Consider the following 20,439-nt stretch of genomic DNA (forward strand, 5'->3'; position numbering starts at 1 on the left):
TGGTAGTACACCCATCTGCCATCTCTTTTTATTCCTTCAGATTGGCGCAGGTTGATTGTGACTTTCTTTTTCATTCTTTAGAGCATGTTGCCATACAGCCATGGTATGGTACATACTGCCTTCTTACTATATAGTCTATGGTTTCATTCAATGTTACCATAATTTGGATTTAGTAAGTACACGGAGTACCTACTAATTCCATATCGTTGGCGATATCTAGATAAAATTCACTGATTCAAAAACATTTAGATTTTAGATAGGCTTCATTATATCATTCGTTTCCGTTTCTTACAAGCTAGAAAGAGACGATACACGAGAAAGGACGGGGCAAAGTGCTTATATCTTTTGTTCCTCACCGTGTGTCCAGCCCAATCTGCCACTTTGTGCGAAATGCGGGAAATTGTATGGAACTCTTCTATCTCATTTAAATAGGTACGTTAGCCCATTAACTTTAACTACCTAGGTAACTAACTTTAGTATTCTTTGTCTTTGGCCGAGAAGATGTATATACATCTTCTCGGCCAAAGACAAAGAATACTAAAGTTAGAAGATTTCTATATAGAAATCTTCTCCTCATTGTCTAAAAAATGTTTTTTCACTATCGCACTTTATAATAGTTGACAGAAAGAGATAAAAACATACTTTAGCTTAAAGTTTATTCATGGATTTAATAAGTACTTCTGAGTACCTACTAATTTCATGAGTTTACTTTAATTATTTTATGATTAAACCAGAATTGACGATTAATTATGTTGACCTTATCTTTTAATTATATAGTTAAAAGTTTTATTCACAGTTATATTAGTAATGCGTAATTATTATTATTTTTAATAAACCAATGAGGATGAAGCTATTTGTATTTACAGCATTTACAGTAGGTATTTCTAAAATTATACAAACACTCATTCGTTGCAGTGAACTAAATATAGAACGAATAATATAATTTTAAATAATATGGCTTCTTCGATTTTTTTTATTTCCGAATTCTTGAGCATCTTTTAAAGTTTCAGGTAATTTTGCATTTAATGTTTCAGGCAACAAGAGAGATGCAATGACTCCAACGACAGAAACTCCCACTAATATTACACACGGTACTCGAGAATCGATGTTACGCCCCTGAAAATATAAAAACCTATAAAGACATCGAGATATAATTGCAAAATAAAATCAATCAATTTCACTACAATGTAATTTAATTTACAATAAATTATGCATTTGTTAAAAATAAAGTCGGGTATACGGGCCAAAACAGATCTTGTGCGTAACCACAATGAAAGTTGCACGAAAAAGTGCGAGGCTACCTGGGAGGGTACCTATAATATTATAACATTTAAAAAATATATAAAAGTGGCGTGATGTTAGACTTCATAAACATTGAAAATTCTTCTCTACTAAATATAAATATGTAAATATACTTATGTGTACTCCAAATAAATATTTTTATGAAGAGGGAATGATCTTTTGCGAATTTTTATGCCATATCTTATTTAGGTAGGATATTTGATTTTTTATTCTAGGATCAGTACTTAATATTTTACATTAATTAGGTAAAGGTTTAAAATTTTGTGAATCAAATAGTAATTAAACAGCAACAAGTAACGAAGTGATAATGACTTACCAGATACATAAGATATGGTGCAATTGCACCGCCACCGCTAGATAATACATTTCCTAACGACATTCCTGACTGCCGGAGACAAGTAGGATACAACTCCATGTTGAACAAATATATTATGTAATAAGATGAAGATGTTGCTAGTCTATTAATAACGACCATCGCTGTTCCAACAAATCCTGACTGTATCCAATCGTTTGTACCTAAAAAAAAATTGTATTGACTCACTTTATCAACAAATATTAATAAGTCCGTCTAATAATTAGGTAAGTAGTTACTTTCTGCAAATTTGTTAGATGATTTTCCGTGTCAATCTAGATACATACATTTTATAGGTCAATAAATAAAGTTTTCGGTAGGTACTTACTTATTTCTCTAAGTGCAATAATCATCCACAAGAAAGTCATCAATGTATATGAGACAGAACCTGTATATCGGCGACCTATACGATCTGCCAGCCAAGCCCCTACGAAGGTTCCTGGCATTTCAGCTAATGATTGCCAAGCAAATTCCGAGAATGGATTACCGTCAGATTTTTCCCCAGATCTCATTATCAGCATGGAGTAATTTAATGATACAGATACCCTTTAAACAAAAAGACAAAATAGATAGGTAATTGAAAAAGAGCAAAATATCTCCGTAGAGATAGTAACTACCTCTTTTAGGTACGAGTTTGACACTCAACAGAACTTGTACAAACTGGTTGGAAAATTGTTTTGTGCTATTTTTACTCGTAGTTCACAATCATGAGGCATTTTTCCAATGAACGAATATGACGGAACTAGGGTTTATTTAAGGCAAAAATAATTAATTCTCCTTGAACTTATGATAGGTCGTAACCCCAATTACACCCTAGACGCTATCTAACACGTTAATGTAGCAGCTATGAATAGATAGATTTTATTATATAACTGGTCCATCTTGTGAATCAGGGTAATTTGACGTGATCCTAGGAAAACATATTGAATAGTCTGTCATGCTTACCACAAATATAACTGTAACAATGTATTAGTTGCTAGTCTCCATCCAGAAAATAAAGCTAATGGCCCAAGCTGTTGTTGTGCAGGCAAACTTCTTATTGATCCAATGTTTAAAATTTCTTTTTCTGTATCTGAATCGAGTTTCAATTTATTAATCTCAGCGATTACTTTCAATTCTTTGATACACTCTTTAGATCTTCCTTGAATCCAAAGCCATCTTGGAGATTCAATCATTTTCCTAGTACGACAAGAATGTTTATTTGAAAATTTTGCTGTAGGTAACAAAACAAATTCTTTTCTCTAAAGTTCATAAAAATCTATTTGGCGGTTCAGATTTTCTGAAGAAATTTTATTTATTTGTCACATTTGCCAAAAGCCCGCTTTTGCTATTTTTTTATAGTAATCTATTGAGTCATTAGCAAAAGTGCGAAGATTTAACAACTCAATTATATTACGACACATATATTTCAAATAATTACCATGAAATCATTAGAAATGGCAAGGTGGGTAATGTAGTCACTATCATAAAAGATTTCCAGTCGCGGAGCCACCAATACAATAGTGACATTATGCACATTCCGACGCTGTTGCCTATACATCGTAATGTGGCTGTTGTACTACGACGTTCTGGTGACGATATCTCCATCGATATTACGGTAGCACTCTGTACTACAGACCACGATGGAAACCATGCAATAACACAACCAGCAACAAATAAAATAAATGAACTAGACGCTATAGATATTGCACGGCCAAATATTATCAATGCCAGGGAAATAATATACGTTAAGCGTCGGCCAAATCTGAAATAAAAAGTTAGTGTTAATTATTGAGATTTTTGTTTAGTAAGTACTTACAAAGCAAAAAATAAAGATCAATTGAGGAAAATATTAAGTTATCTTTCTTTTATTTTAAGTTGTATATTGAAAGATAACTTAATATTTTCCTCAATTGATCTTTATTATAATATTATAAGCATATTAATTGATAAGTACCTACATATCACCAAACCATCCAAAAAATAGTGAGCCAGCTATTTCACTAGATTTACTGTAAGTCATGATATGTGCTACTTTTAGTTCATCTTCACAAACCCAGTTAAAAGAGGATGGAACGGTAGTTTCATACCAAGTTTGGTCGTAATGGTAGTTATCACATGCTGGAATATTCATGAATATTAGTAAATTTCACTTGTGACATTGGTAAATTTTACTAAGTACCTATTAATATTTAATTTAATTTAATTTAAAGTAATATTTAATTTAATACATTAGTTTACCTTTAGTTAAATACTTTTCGCCTGGTTTTATGAACATCTCGCAACTGCTAAATATAATTTTCCCTGAGGTATCGTTGGATCTGTGTACAATTCAAACATCAGTAATTTAGGAAATAAGGAATATTTCTAAAGAAATTTTAAGAAAAGATAAACGGAAAAGCCATGTCTAAGTACAGAATCAATACAATAGTCCAAATAAATATACATATTGCTTTAACTTACGTTGGAATATACTTAGATTTCCACGAGATTTCACTAATATTTTCAGTATTTTTCGGTATTTCACATCTATGTGGAATTACAACAAGAGCTAAAAATATATTCATGTAAGTCATTCCCCAAAACGCAGCAAACAAGAAGTTATAGAACCAATCAAACTTCTTTTGAAAAGTTCCATTTGGTCCAACTTCATATAGAGCACGATCGTAAATGGAATTCATTTTAGTACTTATTTTATGAAATACATACGTCCGGCTCGTGAGCAAGATAGAGACTGTCATTTATCTATATATGCAATGTTACATTTGTTATCAAATACCGTAAATTATATAAGCCCCTATTATTATCTTATCTTGAAGCAAGAGTTCAGACAGGACAGACTTTAATAAGATTTGTTAATGACCTCTTTTTACCAAACGGCCGCAAATAAAAAGGAGTGTATTTAGGTATTATGATTTTACAGAACACATGAGGCAATCGTATTCTTAAAACAAGATAAGGCTGTGTTTACCCCGATAAGGTAGCTATTGATATTGACCCTAATAAGAATATATCCCAAAATAAACGCGCACGAAAATTAATTCGAAAGTGGCACGAGTTTTTTACGTTTATAGAAAGATACGGTCCATAAGGAGCGTCGCCGCTGCTAGACCTAGGTGTAGCCCGCTAAACCTAGGCATAGCCTGGTTACACGCCACGCAACCGATCTTCATTGGTTACATTACACCTAGGTGTATCGTTTTTAGATGGACATTTCCCTGCATATTCAGGAAAAAATTAAAGCTTACTGTATGTAGGTATTTATGTAAAAAATGTTTTTTCACTATTGTCGATGATTTATGGAAAGTTCATTAAATTTCCCGAAAAATTCCCCGAAAAAAAATTATTGGTAAGATTCTCCCTCAAAAACAAAACTTAATATCCACAAAGTCCAAATTTCGCCCAAAAGCCCAGTTTTCGGTACATAAATCATCGACACATTGATTATACTTTAAGCTAAAGTATGATGATTTAGTTATCTCGCTCTGTCGTCGTGGTTAGAATCGAATATTGTAATGGGCAATTTTGTTCTTGTATGTGGTCTATTGTCCCTATAGTGATAGGGACAACGACCACATACAAAAACATTTGCAATGTTTACTTACACATTATAAACATCACAGATATATGAACACTAGATGGAGATAAACATTTTCAATGTAATGATTTAGGTATATATCTGAGTGTTCTTAAATCTGTGCAATAGACGATGTGCCTATCTTGTAATTTTTAAGAATGTACGGTAATGTACCGGAAATATACTTTACGTTTCTGTGAAATTTCCGATGAGAATTTTTGTTGAAAATCTGCAAGAATTTCCGAGAACAGAGAAATTCTCAGTGGCGCATGGCTAAAACAGGGACCAAGAAATGCAATGGAAAATGAGCATGTCTATGGTTATTAGAAATCAAAAATGTGTTTTTTCAAAATGGTAACACCATTTACGGCGGTTGACTGACTCTGCTTGCTTGCCGCCTCCGCGTTTTTTGGGGATTTTCGCGCCTCACTTGCTTATTTTTATGTTTAATATTTATTAACATTCCAATATGGGTGCATATTTATCTGAACCTGTTACTGAAAAAGTGTCAAGCGACGAGTCAAATGAAAAATTGGAGTGCGGCGCTAGTTCTATGCAAGGATGGCGTGTCAATCAAGAGGTACCGATATTGTTTCCTTGTTACTTATATCACGATAATTATTTTAATTGGTATATGAATGCACTGAACTGATACTCAAAATACATATATTCCATGATCTGAACTAAATTTCGCGATAGTATTATCGTTTCTTTAGTGCATAATAGTACCCATTGTTCTATTGCTACTGCGAGTCCCCTTCGTAACCTGTGAAATTACCTACGCCCGTTCAAAGTTAAATTAGCTTATTCGGCTGTATCTTTTTCAACTTACTACGTTTGTCATGATTTTCATAGTGGATTTTGGCTTTAGGATGCACATAACACTATTTTGGACTTCGATGAACATACATCACTATTCGCCGTCTACGACGGACATGGAGGCGCCGAAGTAGCCACATATTGCTCTCAAAATTTGCCGAATTTTATCAAAAACACTGAAGCATACAAGAGCGGTCTATTAGTAAAGGCTCTAGAGGAAGCATTCCTGGGATTTGATGAAACCATTGCGACAAAAGAGGTTATGGACATACTCAAAGAACTAGCAGGTTAGTATCTATTTATCATTATCTGTTGTTGTTTTGCACTGTGATCTGTTCAAAATGTTTTTATATATTGAAATACATTAAAATAATACTGAACATTCTATGAATTTTATAACATACATATATCTATGTGTGTCATCAATTATAATAAAAAGTTGCACTAAAAGTATTGGAGGGTTTGCCTGTAGTTAATTTTATCAGTGGATTGAAAGGTTAGAAGCTGGAATGATCAGATTTGAGTGTCAATTTCAGCTTGGAACACTTGATTGGTACTCTCATTTCAAGATATTGTTTGGCTTCCATTACAAATATAACTACATACATAGATATCCTTATATGGCCACCTAAGGACAATATGTGCTGTCCATAGTGTCATCACTCCAAGCAACCACACTAGAAATTACTAATATAAAATGGTGTCGAAAACCATAATGTCTTACAATATTAAATAATCAAAAGGTTATTTTTTCTTGTCGAAATTATGTGATGGCAGTATTGGCGGCTTTGCTATTATATACATGCTTATTGTTCATTCATATTGCATATTATATTTCACTATCAAGAGGTTACCTTAGTAATAAAATTCAGGAGTGAACGTGAATAGGCCTGAAAATGAATTACCACAATGTATTAGGGCTCTGTGGTATGTGGCTCCGCCCTAGAATAGGACCTCTAGATGTCCTCGTCCACTACACATTCCAGTAACAATAGCCTTATCAAGATGATATGTTAGGTAGGTGGTTTTAATATCACAGTCAAATCTTCAAAATGTCAAGCTTTAGTTGACCCCGGGCTTCACAGTAAGCCATAGGAAAATTAAATAATAGTACTTTTTTTTTTCTTTACTTATTCATTATTAAGATTTATCAAAATCGGCACTGATTGTTAGGCATCAATATTTATTTTGTTTCAGGTGAAATAAATCCTCCAGGACCAAGTGACAATGAGGAGTCAGATGATGAAAATGTCAGTAATCTATATCAAGAGGCACATCTTCCATTGCAGGTATTAATTTACATGTATATTGTAAACCAGCTTTTACCCACCCCTTCGCCCGCGTAAATTTCCCACAGGAACAGGTATTTTTCCTGGATAAAAGGTACCCTATGTCCTTCTCCACACTTCAAACTACATGAATGTAAAATTTCAAGAAGTTTGGTTGAGTAGGTTTAGTTTCAAGAAATTGTTTGTTACTTCTTCACACTCTAGTGTGAAGAGGGTTAACAACATATTAGAACACTATTTTTGGATAATATTAGATAGGATTCTAATAGTTCATTTTGAGTAATTTTAAGATTATAATTAACTTTGGTTTGTATATAAAACAGGAGTGTCATGGAAAATGGAACAGGGCACTTAGAGTTAAAGGGACAGAGCATGTAACATTTACATTTCAAATAAATTTTACCACACCTTTAAATCCTTACATTATTATAAAACAAAATCCTCTGTCGTGTCTGTTTGCATAAATTCAAAAACTACTGCATGGTATTACTACTGGATTTTCATGCGGTTTTTACCAATAGATAGTGTGATTCCTGAGGAAAGTTGTATTATTTATTATGATTTTACCCGAGCAAAGCCATGACAGACCACTAGTATGGGATAAAAAATTTTTATTATTTCAATATTTTTTTTTGGGAGTGAAATTAATGCAGGCAAATGTTATGAAATATAATTTACTAATGTAATTCTTTTATTAGGAAGTGCTAGCGAAATATGAGAACAAGCTAAGCACTTTGCATCGTGCCCGACTCGGTGACACTGCTACCCCACTGTCCCCATGTCTGAGGGCAAAGAAGAACTCGGAGGCTGGAGGCTCAGGTATTAACTAGCTATTAACTTTAATTTAATATTTTTAACTCCAGATGACAGGAGAGTAACTACTTGTATATCAGTATGTGTGTCTGTGGAAAATGGGATGACGCCAGCTTTCTTTAATTTTCAATTTAGTTTTTATTAATCTCATATACTTATAAACTGAACTGCAATTGCAAACTAATCTAAATGCAAAACTTTAAACTATTATTAATACAACATTATGTTTTTAATAAATGTAAGGGACCTGCACTCTGTTGTCTATTGATGTATCATATAGCTTACAAAAAATAAAAAAAGATAATAGGCTAGATGACAAGGGCAGAAAATTGTAAATAAAATATGTATCCTAAAATTACAAAAGATAAAATAGACAATTATGATAATTAGACTGTAAAATTGGTTGGAAAGAGTATTTAAAAAGAATAATAAAAATGAACTAGACCATCGTAAAAATCGTAAAATTTTATTCATCAGCATAAACGCAATATGTTGAACAAACAAAGCTCTTACGCTTAGATATTACTCAAATCATAATCATGACGTCACGTTAGAGTATCATTTGGTAGGAAGCATTTAGATGAGTCCTAAGATTATATATTTTTTTCTTTAGATTTTATTTTTGTCATATCTTTGAAAGTAGATTGTCATTATCTCAGTAATTTTTTCATCGGTGTTTCTAATAATATAGTGGCTTTCTAATAGTCATTAAAATAAAAAAATGTCCTATTGTGGTAGGTGCTGGTTCATCAAGTTCAGGGTCGTCCTCCGTAGCAACTGGCTCCAGCTCACTGTCTCCCGGTGGTGCCTCTTCAAGCAAGAATGGCGAAGAGGCCAAGCAGGGCAATGCTGAGGAAGACACAGGTGGTGTATCGTCTACCAATTCTAATGAGGAAGACAAGGATTTAAATGGAGAGGTCAGTATTGCCACATACAAATTTCGTTTGAGTCACCAAAACTCTAATTTATTTTGGTGTTAGTATTGTTTATCTTTGCACTTGTGAATTTTAGCCTGTCTATACATACATAACTAACAAAGTCCATCTTAATATTATGTGAATTAGATTTAACTTTCTTTCTAGATATATTTTTTTGTAATAATTAAACTTACAATTTTTATAATTTTCAGTTGTGTTTGATAAATGAATAACTATTTTGCCTTCGAATTTTTTTATTGACCATTTATTACTGTGCAATAGGTTTCAACAAGTGAACCGGGAGACAAAGCAAAGGAATCCATGGAAGTTAACAAGCCGCTGTCGACGGCTCCTGATAGTTCCGGAGACAACTGTCATCAACCTGAACAGAGCAACAATGCAAACAAGACTCCAATTGCTGGGAATGGCGATGGGTGCAATGGAGAAGTTACGGACTCAAAGCAGGCAGATGGAGAAGATAATAATATCTCTTCGTCTAATGGTTCTGCTACTCCAGTGAAAAGCGGCAAAGGTAAAGGCATTAGCAACTCTTGATACCGTAATTAATTCAAAACTTGTTTGAAATATTGCATTTGTAAAAGTAAAAAAGGTATAACGCAAATTTTCGTATTACAGATAAAGTATCTCCAGTGTCAAGCTCAGACAAGCCAGCGCCGGAGCGGCCGAAGAAGTCCAAATTGCGTCGCGCGGCCGCCGCTGTGTACGAGTCTCTGCTGCGGCAGGCCACGGTGGAGGACGACGAGGAGAGCGACTCCAATGACGAGACATTCGAGGGAGGAGAAATCAATTCTTCAGATGAAGAGAATGTCAACGGCGTTGAAGACTCTTCTAACGACGGTAATACCACAGCTGACCTATTTTACTCGGTTCCTACAGTCGAGGGTTTAGGGCAAAAGAAACCAGGATTGATAATATTAGAAATGATTTATTGAAAAAGTAAAAGAACGCAATTCTGAACTAGGCAGTGTTGTAAGAGGACAGAGACAAAGTTTTTTTTTTTTTTTTAATTGTGTGGATTATAACTAATACAACACCCGCCCTTAAGCCAAACAATTCAACATAAACACAATATTAAACAGTTTTCAAGCCAATATTAGTAATGCAACTAAAATGCTTATCTTTACTTAAAGACTTCGTTAGTACATCAGCTGGCATATTTTCTGTAGACATGTATTCTAAATTCAAAATTTTATCATTAACAATTTGTCGTACAAAATGATGCCTTATGTCAATGTGCTTGCTTCTACTGTGATGTATTTGACTTTTACATAACTTTTGAGCGGATTGACTATCGTTATACAGTGTAATCGAACAATATTTTCCTAAGCACTCATACAAGAAATTTCTAAGAAATGTTGCTTCTTTGGCTCCTTCACACAATGCCATATACTCAGCTTCTGTGGTTGAAAGAGCCACAGTTTTCTGTTTGCGGCTTTCCCATGAAACCGCCGCATTACCTATTTTAAATATGTAACCCGTATAAGAACGGCGATCCAACTGACTTGATGCCCAATCTGCATCAACAAAGCCTGTGACAGAAAACGTGGTTTTTTCATACACTATACAATAGTCCATCATGCCCTTTAGATATCGTAAAATTCGTTTGGCCGCCTTCCAGTGAACTTCTGTATGGCAGTTATTAAACTGACTTAACAAACTCGCAGCATGTGCGATATCTGGTCTCGTACATACGGCTATATACATAATACATCCCATAAGACTTCTGTATCTTAAATTATCAATATTTTGAACTCCTTTTTCAAATTTCATTCCACTTTCTAATGGTGTATTCACCGGCTTACATTCAATCATATTAAATTGTTCCAACACCTTTTGTATATAATTTTTCTGATCTAATATAATTTTGTTAACTTCCTGTTTCAAGCGCATTCCCAAAACATGTGTAGCTTGACCAAGATCTTTCATTTCAAACATCTTCATTAAAGCCTCTTTCAGCTTCATTTTTGCTGGTGAATTTTTACTAAAAATTAAAATATCATCCACATACAATGCCAGTATGATCAGATTCCCATCATCCATTTTTATATAAACACAGGGTTCACTTAGTGACTTTTGAAATTGTAACTCCTTCAGAGCATTATCTATTTTATCATACCAGGCCTTTGATGCCTGCTTAAGACCATATATCGCTTTGTTTAATTTAAAAACATGGTCTTCTTTGCCTTTAACTTTAAACCCATCTGGTTGATCCATATACACAGTTTCCTGTAAGTTACCATTGAGGAATGCAGTCTTGACATCCATATGATCGACAGACATATCCAAATCAACAGCTAAGGCAAGTAGGGTACGAATTGTAGAATATCTTACTACCGGAGAATACGTTTCTTTGTAATCCTCACCATACTTTTGGGTAAAACCTTTTGCAACAAGACGTGCCTTATAATGTTGTAGCTCACCATCGGGTCCAAGTTTCTTCTTAAAAATCCATTTACATTTCACGGATTTCTTTCCAGCAGGTAATGTAGTTAATGTCCATGCTTTGTTCTTTTCAAATGACTCAAACTCATCCATTATAGCTCTCTTCCAATGTTCACTTTCAGGTCCTGATAGCGCTTCCTGGACTGTCAATGGTTCATCACTATAGTTCATTATTTTCATTGCTATTTCATCATTATGATTTTCTTCAATATCCTCATATTCACTGGTTGATATATCTGAAGCCATATTTGGAGTCCACGTAACATCTGAAGAATTATCATTAAAAGTAGTAGAAGTGGAACTAGAATCTGAGATTTCTATAATAGATTGCCGTGATGGCATTTCATTCACAATTGTCTCACTTGTAGTAAGATCTAATATACAATCAGTAGTTTTATTATGCTGATTAATTTGCCAATCTCTGTACATCTTTTCTTCTAAAAACTTAACATCTCTAGACTTTATACATTTAAATGGATTTTCTGGATCTGTCAATCGATAACCTTTCGATTCAGTACAGTAGCCCACAAAGATGTACTTCTTGCTTTTAGCATCTAATTTCTTACGTTTTCCATTAGTAATCATTGCATAAGCTAAACAGCCAAAAACACGTAAATTAGATAAATTTACTTTTGTACCTGTCCATTTTTCTTCCGGTGTAGTGCCTCTTACTGCCTTGCTTGGTGACTTATTTTTAATATAGATGGCCGTGTTTACTGCCTCTGCCCAGAACCTTTTGTCCATTCCTGCATCCTGTAGCATGCATCTTGCTGCTTCCATAATAGTGCGATTCGCTCTCTCTGCTACGCCATTCTGTTGTGGCGAATAAGGCACTGTAGTCTGGTGCTCGATGCCATGCTCTCGCAGAAATATCTGGAATTGTTTATTAACATACTCACATCCATTGTCTGTTCTAAGCTTCTTTATTTTCAAATCAGTTTGGTTTTCTACAAAACTTTTAAAGTTTTTGAAAACTGACAACACCTCATCTTTAGTTTTAATAAAGTAACCAAACGTCATTCTTGTAAAATCATCTATAAATATTAATAGATATCTGGCACCACCAAATGAAGAAACTGACATCGGCCCACACAGATCTGAATGTATCAGACCTAGTTTTTGATCTGCTCTACTATAAGACTGTTTTGGAAATGGTAATCTACTTTGTTTTCCTTCAATGCAAGCTACACAAGGAGTATATTTATCACTGGAGTAATCAATTTCACTAGCCATACCTTGTTTAAGTAAGCCCATACTTCTCAAATTCAGATGACAGAGTCTGCGATGCCATAATTCCTGTGATGGCTCAGCCCCACACAGATTTGCAATTTCAATAGCTTCTGACTGCTGTCCATCAGTAGACGAGTGAATCTCCTCCAATGGTTGCCTCGAAACCATAGTCTGATACGCTCCAGTCAACTCGCTTCCATCTGCTTCTGTGTCCAGTTGGTAGACTCCATTCATCTTCATAGCACTTGCAACAACAACCTTTCCATAGTATATTTTACATTCATGTGTGTCAAAGTGCACCTCCAATCCTTTTTCTGTAATTTTGTTGACAGAAAGTAGGTTTGTTGACAATTCCGGTACGAAAATAACCTCAATTAATTTGGTACTTTGTTTACATCCTTTCATGTATAGTTCTACTTCACCATGTCCTTCACTGTATATTTTATGGTTATTAGCCACTGTCACCAACCGCGGAGAGTGCTCAACGTAGTTTTTCAGAATATTTTTGTTGTTTGTCATATGACAAGTAGCACCGGAATCAACATACCACGCATTTGAGTTAATATCCACTGCCAAAGCAGTAAGCAACGTTCCATTCCAAGCTTTTTCACTTTTGTCACATTTCTTCTCACTCTTTGCTGTTTTAGTTGGACAGTTTTTTGCAAAATGACCTGTTTTTTTACAGTAAAAACATTTGATTTTTGAGTAATTTCTACCGACTGTCTTTGCAGAACGACTTGTCAACAATGCACTTTCTTCACTGCCTTTATCAAAATCCCTGCGTAAATTTTCTTGTAATAGTTTACTTTTCACAGTTTCACTACACAGTTTAATGTTTGAGTTTTCTAATGCCATAATTAATGGATCATAGTCCGACGGCAAACCGCTTAACATTAAAACTGATAGAAAATCATCGTCCAATGGAGAATTAATATCTCGTAATTGCTGATCTAGATCACAGATCTTTAAGAGATAAGCTTCCATATCATTGAACTGTTCTAATTTCAATCCAAATAACGTCCGTAAAAGTCCAAGCCTTCGACACAGACCCCTATCCTCGTAAGCATTCTTAAGGTTTGTCCATGCTTCATAACCAGTGTTTACATTCCGCACATGGGAAAATGACGACGGCTGCACCATCAAACAGATTTTCGCAAGCGCTCTTTGTTGTTTGCGCGCATCCGTAACCTTGGGTACGCCTGGCCCCGATTCCTCGATGCAGTCCCATAGATCTTCATGTATCAAATACATTCGCATCAAAAACTTCCAATTTCCGTAATTAGAAATACCGTTAAGCTTCTCAACATTTACAGAAATTCCAGAAGAGGAAGCCGACGATGTCGTAGCCGCCATAGTTTTATTGTCTTGACTATCTTGGTTTGGCATTTTTACTATTTTGTAGTTTTCGCAGGAAATATTATTTTTAAACTGATATTTACTCGTCCTGGGCCCATAACCTGAAGGGTTTAGGGCAAAAGAAACCAGGATTGATAATATTAGAAATGATTTATTGAAAAAGTAAAAGAACGCAATTCTGAACTAGGCAGTGTTGTAAGAGGACAGAGACAAAGTTTTTTTTTTTTTTTAATTGTGTGGATTATAACTAATACAACAATTTCCAATGCTCCATACAGGGCAATTGGGAGGTATGACTAGAGTGACTGCTTGCAAATCTCCATATTACCGTTGGTGGCTAAATTAAAGGCAAAATTGGAAAATCAATACAGATCACAACTAGGAAATGATAGTAAACATTATTAATAATAATTATTGTTAATATTCTAGATTAAACTTCAGTGACGCAAAATATGATAGTTGGTTACTTGAATAATTTTAGTAATTTGAAATAGAAATATCGGCGAAAAAGCTGTGAGGAGTAGGATTCCAAACTTTTCGATCCTATGCTTACATCTAAATCACTAATCCTGTAATTTATAGTGTAATAATAATAAACCTTAATAAATAAGTCTGCAAGTTTTAAATTTCACATACCAGGACCATTAATTATCACATTTAGCATTAGGAATACAAATTTATGACGAACAATAGAGGTTATAAATTTGATGCTCAGGTGAAGAAGAAGAGGAAGAGGAGGAGGAAGAAGCTGAGAATGATTCCAGTGATGAGGACGGTGATGAGGACATCAGCATGACGGAAGAGCCGGGGAATGACAGCGGCTGCACGGCTGTCGTCGCTCTGCTCAAGGGTATGTGATCACATAGGTGGACAGCTTAAGATTCTTAATTGTTACTTCCATTCGCGTGCAAGTATTTCTTGTTATAATTGCTGTTCATTTCTGTGCGTTGTTGCGCCAAAATTGAAGTGCTCATTTAATGATAGATACTTTTCCATATTTATTTATTAGTAGGCTCTGACTAAATAGAATCTTCTTCTTTCATAATGGTTCTATGTATGTAATAAAACTGGGTCAAAAAAAGAAAACTATAATATCACTTGCTTGTAGTCCGCCAAATAACAATTGTGAGAAGTTTATAAGTAAGGACTATTGAATTGTTACAGGGAACGAACTATTTGTGGCCAACGCTGGCGATTCCCGATGCATAGTCTGTAGAGAAGGCAAAGCTATTGACATGTCAATAGACCACAAACCAGAGGACGCGCCTGAACTGGAACGGATCACGAAAGCCGGCGGGAAAGTCTCCAACGATGGACGCATCAACGGCGGGCTAAACCTATCGCGGGCTATTGGCGACCACTCGTACAAACAAAACAAAGACCTCGGCGCCAAGGAACAGATGATAACAGCCCTACCCGACGTCAAAACCCTGACAATAAACCCCGAAAAGGATCAGTTTATGGTGCTGGCCTGTGATGGTATATGGAACTTCATGTCTAGTCAAGATGTCTGCGACTTTGTTCTGCCCAGATTGATAGAGGGTAGGGAGAGGCTGTCCCAGATCTGTGAAGAGGTTTGTACCAATATTTTTAAAACTACCTATTTGAATAGAATATTTATTAGTATTCAATTTTATGTGTTAAGACATTGAAGATAAATAAGACTAGGAAGGTACTACATGTTTCCATGACAAATGGAGTATAGACTTAATATTACTTTTGGATTCTATTTAGTTTTCCAGTAATGAAAGTTGTAGATTTGTTTATTAATTTACTTTTTCTTTGTATAGATGTTTGATCATTGCTTGGCTCCAAGTACGATGGGCGACGGCACTGGCTGTGACAACATGACGGCTATCATAGTAAGGTTCAAAAATGGCGTCATAAGTGAAGTGGCCAAGCATTCAAACACCGCTGAGGGAACAAAGAAGCGAGCTGCCGAAGAAGAGCCCAGCGACGACCAGCAGGACACTAAGAGGCAAAAGGTTGATGACCCCTTATCTAGTTCAGTAGTAACGTCGAGTGTTTAAACCTGACCTAGGTTAAGGACAAGCAGTGTTCAAGCCACTCATAGTATTGTGAGATGTTTTGGTGGGTGTCATTGTTATGACTAAGCGGGACGTCATTTTCATTGAGGGTTTGTTATAATTTCTTATGAACTGAAGTGTCCATTTAATTCCAAGTTTGATGTCGCAACTCTGTGCTATATAACTTATTCCAGTAAGTCTTTATTTTTGGTTCGTTCAGGGCGTGTACTCACTAACTCGCAGCATAAAGTTCTGTCTAGCTCATTGTGATTTTAGATTGATCACTAATGAGAAAAGTGGATAACGCAACTCTGTTCAGCAGCAACGCACCACATGTTGCTCGTTAACTAGTGAGTACACACCTTTAGATAACATATTTATTATTGACATTATTTGTTTGAGTGCAGGGTTTAGGTACGAAAATGGCATTGTAACTGCGCGTGGCGTCATTTACAGAAATCTCTTCTCTTTTTATAGAAGTATCAAAGTAATATACTGCATGCATATAGCTTCGAGTACATAGAAAGTTCAGGGCTATGAGAAATACAATTGATATTTATGGTGCATCTCACCTGATTTCTTATAAGCTTTGCATAAACATAAACACAATATCTTAGGGCATTTAATCAACTACTAAAACATGTTAAATAAGTTTATACAAAATTTTATTTTTGTTCGTAATATCTTTTGTTTTTGCAGTGGGTCTATATTTTCAGCATTGAAAAAGCATTTTTGGTTCTATAGAAGGGGCCTTGTCATAACAAGGTATTTATTGATAATATAGGTATTTAAAGTAGACTGTATTACTGCTTTAGTATGCAGCTTAAAGGTGAGGATGGCGTGATTTGATAAAATTGAGAACTGAAGTTTTAGTATGTAAGCTGTAGTAAGTGTAAGAAATTCGATTCCGAAATTTTTTGACAGATAGTTTTTATACTACAGATACAAGAATCTTTTGGCATTTGGATGACATAAAGAGAAGGCGTAGTTTTTATGTCTGTGAAAAAAATTACCTTTTAATAAGTTTTTCAACTTGTAGTTTCGAGTTTTTCCACGCGCCAGAAGATTCTCGTCAAACTGTTCTTTAACTTTACATCAACGCGGTGTCTGTATGTCAAGCGCTTGCCTAAGTAAAATTAGATTTGTAATTGTCTAAAAATAAGAATGAGAAAAATGTGCCATTGTATCAATGATTAATTTGGCTATCTATATTATATATACAGGTGTTAGGGTAACAATCCTAGAAATCAGATATTCAGTATCATGGATAGAATCCAAAATCGATGTAAAAAATACATTCGTTTTCCCTAAAACCGAAAAATAATTAAAGACAAATCAAAACATGTTATTCGTGCCCCGCTCACGGTACGACAAATGTATGCGTAGATTTAAAAAAACAATTTCAAATAATTGATTTGAATGACAAACGAATAATAATTTTATATGCATAAATGATATTTCTTGTATCATCATATTTTAGGGTTCAAATTCGTAGGTCACGATTCTTTTTACCCTACCACTCTGTATACAATGTACTAAATACTAATCGACTATTTGTCGAAACAGTTACTTGAATGTACCTACACTATTTTTTTCTTCAGATTATTAGGTAATTATGTTTGCGGCAAGTATTATCGATATTTACAATCGTAAAATAGGCACACGCGATATTTGACCGTGCGGATGCCCTAATGAAAAGCGTTGCCATTTGTTATTATTGAACATAAAACTTTTTTTATTATTATTTTTGACGAGAAGGAAAATTAAGTTGTGCTGAAATCGCAAATTGAACGTACTTATTTTGTTATTGGATTATGGAAATAGACTGTGACATTGTTTAGAATTAATAAATATCATTTAATAAAATGACATTGGCATGTTCCTAAAATTGTTATGCTAAAATAAAAACAATGGAATCCAGGAATGAATGTATATTTCAATTATTTATCTGTGTTAATCTGTAGTAATAAGTAGTATATTTTTATAAACACAAGTATTGTAAACTTATTACTTTATTCAATTTGAAGTTAGTTTCCGAAAACATGAACTACATATAGTAATTCAGGCAACTCTATTGATTTTTTTAAATAAGGACCTAATTCCCTTTTCAATGTGTGTTTCGATGAAAATAACATTTCTACGGACTGAACTTTGTTTTTTATTTATTTACTTAAATATTATATATTCTTAAATATTTTATATTCTTAAAATATTCTATATTCTTAAATATTCTATATCACAAAGTACTTTGTCATAATCACAAAGTACTTTGGCAAATTATAGGTACCTACGTAGGTATTGATAGTACCGCAATATTTGTACACCTGACTTAAGTCAAAACTATTTTGTTAGATTTTTATTTAACCGTCATACTAAGAATATAAATTAGATGGCGGGGCTCTAGTACACATAGTTACGAAGTGTCCATTATTCCGGCTGGCAACATAATATGGCAGATCTCATGCCGATGCGAATTTAGTTTGTATGAGAGCTTTTATTCACCACAATGAAACTTAGGTACCTACAGAGTCCGCCAAAGTTCGGCAAACTGTGTTGCTGGCACATGGAATTAGTAGGCCTCGGGTACTTACTAAAACCATGTGTTGGCATTATACTGTGACATGACATCACAGATCGAAAAAAAAATCCCAGCATGGCGTACAGGGATGTTATAATCGCAGTAAACTTTCGAAATAAATACTTTTAACATAAGTAGAAGATCGAATATTCCATAATTCTGGCTACAAACTTATCGAAGCTGTGTGAGATATTCAATAGTCTCCACTTGGGTTGCTTCGAGAATTTGCAAAGCATCGTATTCACTGTCCAACTGCTCCAAAATCATAGTTTTGTCGTTCATTTCGGCCTATGACAAACATAAAAAGATCAAATTTTACTAAACAATAGCTTTAATAAATCAATAATAAATCGTGACTAATTTGAACTATTCAATGTAGTCACGATTTAGTTAACAATTTAAACCAGCGTTTTTAATGTACCTATTAAATTTGAGTTTTTATAGCGAAAGTGAAACACACACCTGTAATTTCGCTTGTTCAGATTCTCTCTCCTTAGCTATGGACTTTAAAAGATTTGTCGCTCCTATTGCTGCCATTTTCTGCTTTTCAACGTTATCACCTAAAGCCTTCAGCATCTCCAGCAATGAGTTTATCGTTCTACTGAAATCTTGTATTTCTGGAAATAATAGGTAAAATGTTCGAGGTTTTAACATTGTTTTAAATTGCCTCCATTTTCAGCCGTGGCGTGTGATTTGAGTTTTGAATATTTTCATTTCATTATTATTCTCAAAATTAGTAAGCATGTGTGAGTGGCAAACATGTACTACAATTCACTACACACACTCTGGAACGGGCTAAACAATAAATGTTATGTACAAACTTGTTTCATAATCTTTGCAAGTATCCTTTACGTCTTCAGTTTCCTTAAGAACGGTGGCTTCTAATACTCTTATTTTATGAATGTCGTCATAAAATAAATGCGCCTTTTGTAATTCCTCAGCCATTACATTTAATTAATTAATCTTCCGGGTAAAAGTCGATGATTATTTTAAATGGAAATTATTTTGATTTCAAAATAGTTGCCTAGCAACGTTACGGAACAGAGCACACATACAGAACAGCCATAATCTACCAATCCATTCCCGATTCTGATTCAGTCCGATTCTGACGACATCGGTGGCGCAGTGGTAAGGTTCTTGCCACTGAACCTGGAGGTGCCGGGTTCGATGTGTTTTGTTCGTGTGATTTGTCCTAATATATTTATTTATTTATATTTATTCTGAAGATATTTATATACTGAACTATAGTCAAACTAGAATCACTTGCGGGACTTCTTTCCCCTTTTCGGGAAGTCCCGTAGAAGTAGAAGTGGCGCTACTCTTGTTGCAAACAACAATGTGACCTATTTGTTTTTGATAGATAGTTCCACAGCACGTTAATAGGGCATATTACGCAAAGCTCAGCGCAGATGGCGCTACTGGTACAACTAAGGTACACAAACATTGCCAATGGAGGCACAAAAGCGCCAATTTTCAATATTGTTGCAGATTTACGACCTAAAATAAATAAAATAGAAGGCTATTGAATGGAATTTTGTACTACTTCTCTTTAGTATATATGGATCCCTTTCTATCTTGATCACCGTCTTTACTAAAGGCATTCTAGGTCTTCGAAAACTATGGGATACGCCTTACGTTGTAAAATTATCGAGCCAGTAAACGGTCGAAAAGAAGCTCGGAACACTTTTTCCCTCCATTGGCAATTTTGTACCAGTAGTGCCATCTGCGCTGAACTTT

The 20,439-nt window shown here is 34.6% G+C and overlaps 3 protein-coding genes across 3 annotated transcripts; 1 reads left to right on the forward strand and 2 right to left on the reverse strand.

Annotated features, from left to right (window-relative positions):
- Nucleotides 1–839: 839 nt before the first annotated feature.
- LOC128683414 (uncharacterized protein) lies at nucleotides 840–4,578 on the reverse strand. Its single transcript, XM_053769042.2, has 8 exons — nucleotides 4,097–4,578; nucleotides 3,875–3,954; nucleotides 3,595–3,754; nucleotides 3,075–3,398; nucleotides 2,600–2,833; nucleotides 1,983–2,200; nucleotides 1,619–1,818; nucleotides 840–1,116 (listed from the first exon to the last, which is right to left on the reverse strand). Exons 1-8 carry the CDS (start codon nucleotides 4,372–4,374, stop codon nucleotides 946–948), a joined length of 1,665 nt encoding a protein of 554 aa, XP_053625017.1. The 5' UTR covers nucleotides 4,375–4,578; the 3' UTR covers nucleotides 840–945.
- A 980-nt stretch (nucleotides 4,579–5,558) lies between these two features.
- LOC128683413 (uncharacterized protein) lies at nucleotides 5,559–18,273 on the forward strand. Its single transcript, XM_053769041.1, has 10 exons — nucleotides 5,559–5,790; nucleotides 6,082–6,316; nucleotides 7,227–7,318; nucleotides 8,017–8,137; nucleotides 8,870–9,048; nucleotides 9,331–9,580; nucleotides 9,685–9,906; nucleotides 14,813–14,947; nucleotides 15,262–15,671; nucleotides 15,888–18,273. The coding sequence occupies exons 1-10, from the start codon at nucleotides 5,680–5,682 to the stop codon at nucleotides 16,125–16,127; spliced, it is 1,995 nt and encodes a 664-aa protein (XP_053625016.1). The 5' UTR covers nucleotides 5,559–5,679; the 3' UTR covers nucleotides 16,128–18,273.
- Nucleotides 16,234–19,744, reverse strand: LOC128683415 (intraflagellar transport protein 20 homolog). Its single transcript, XM_053769043.2, has 3 exons — nucleotides 19,524–19,744; nucleotides 19,165–19,319; nucleotides 16,234–18,990 (listed from the first exon to the last, which is right to left on the reverse strand). Exons 1-3 carry the CDS (start codon nucleotides 19,645–19,647, stop codon nucleotides 18,874–18,876), a joined length of 396 nt encoding a protein of 131 aa, XP_053625018.1. The 5' UTR covers nucleotides 19,648–19,744; the 3' UTR covers nucleotides 16,234–18,873.
- Between the last annotated feature and the right edge of the window lie 695 nt (nucleotides 19,745–20,439).

This window comes from Plodia interpunctella, chromosome 3, assembly GCF_027563975.2.
Source record: "Plodia interpunctella isolate USDA-ARS_2022_Savannah chromosome 3, ilPloInte3.2, whole genome shotgun sequence".
Classification (NCBI taxonomy): domain Eukaryota; kingdom Metazoa; phylum Arthropoda; class Insecta; order Lepidoptera; family Pyralidae; genus Plodia; species Plodia interpunctella.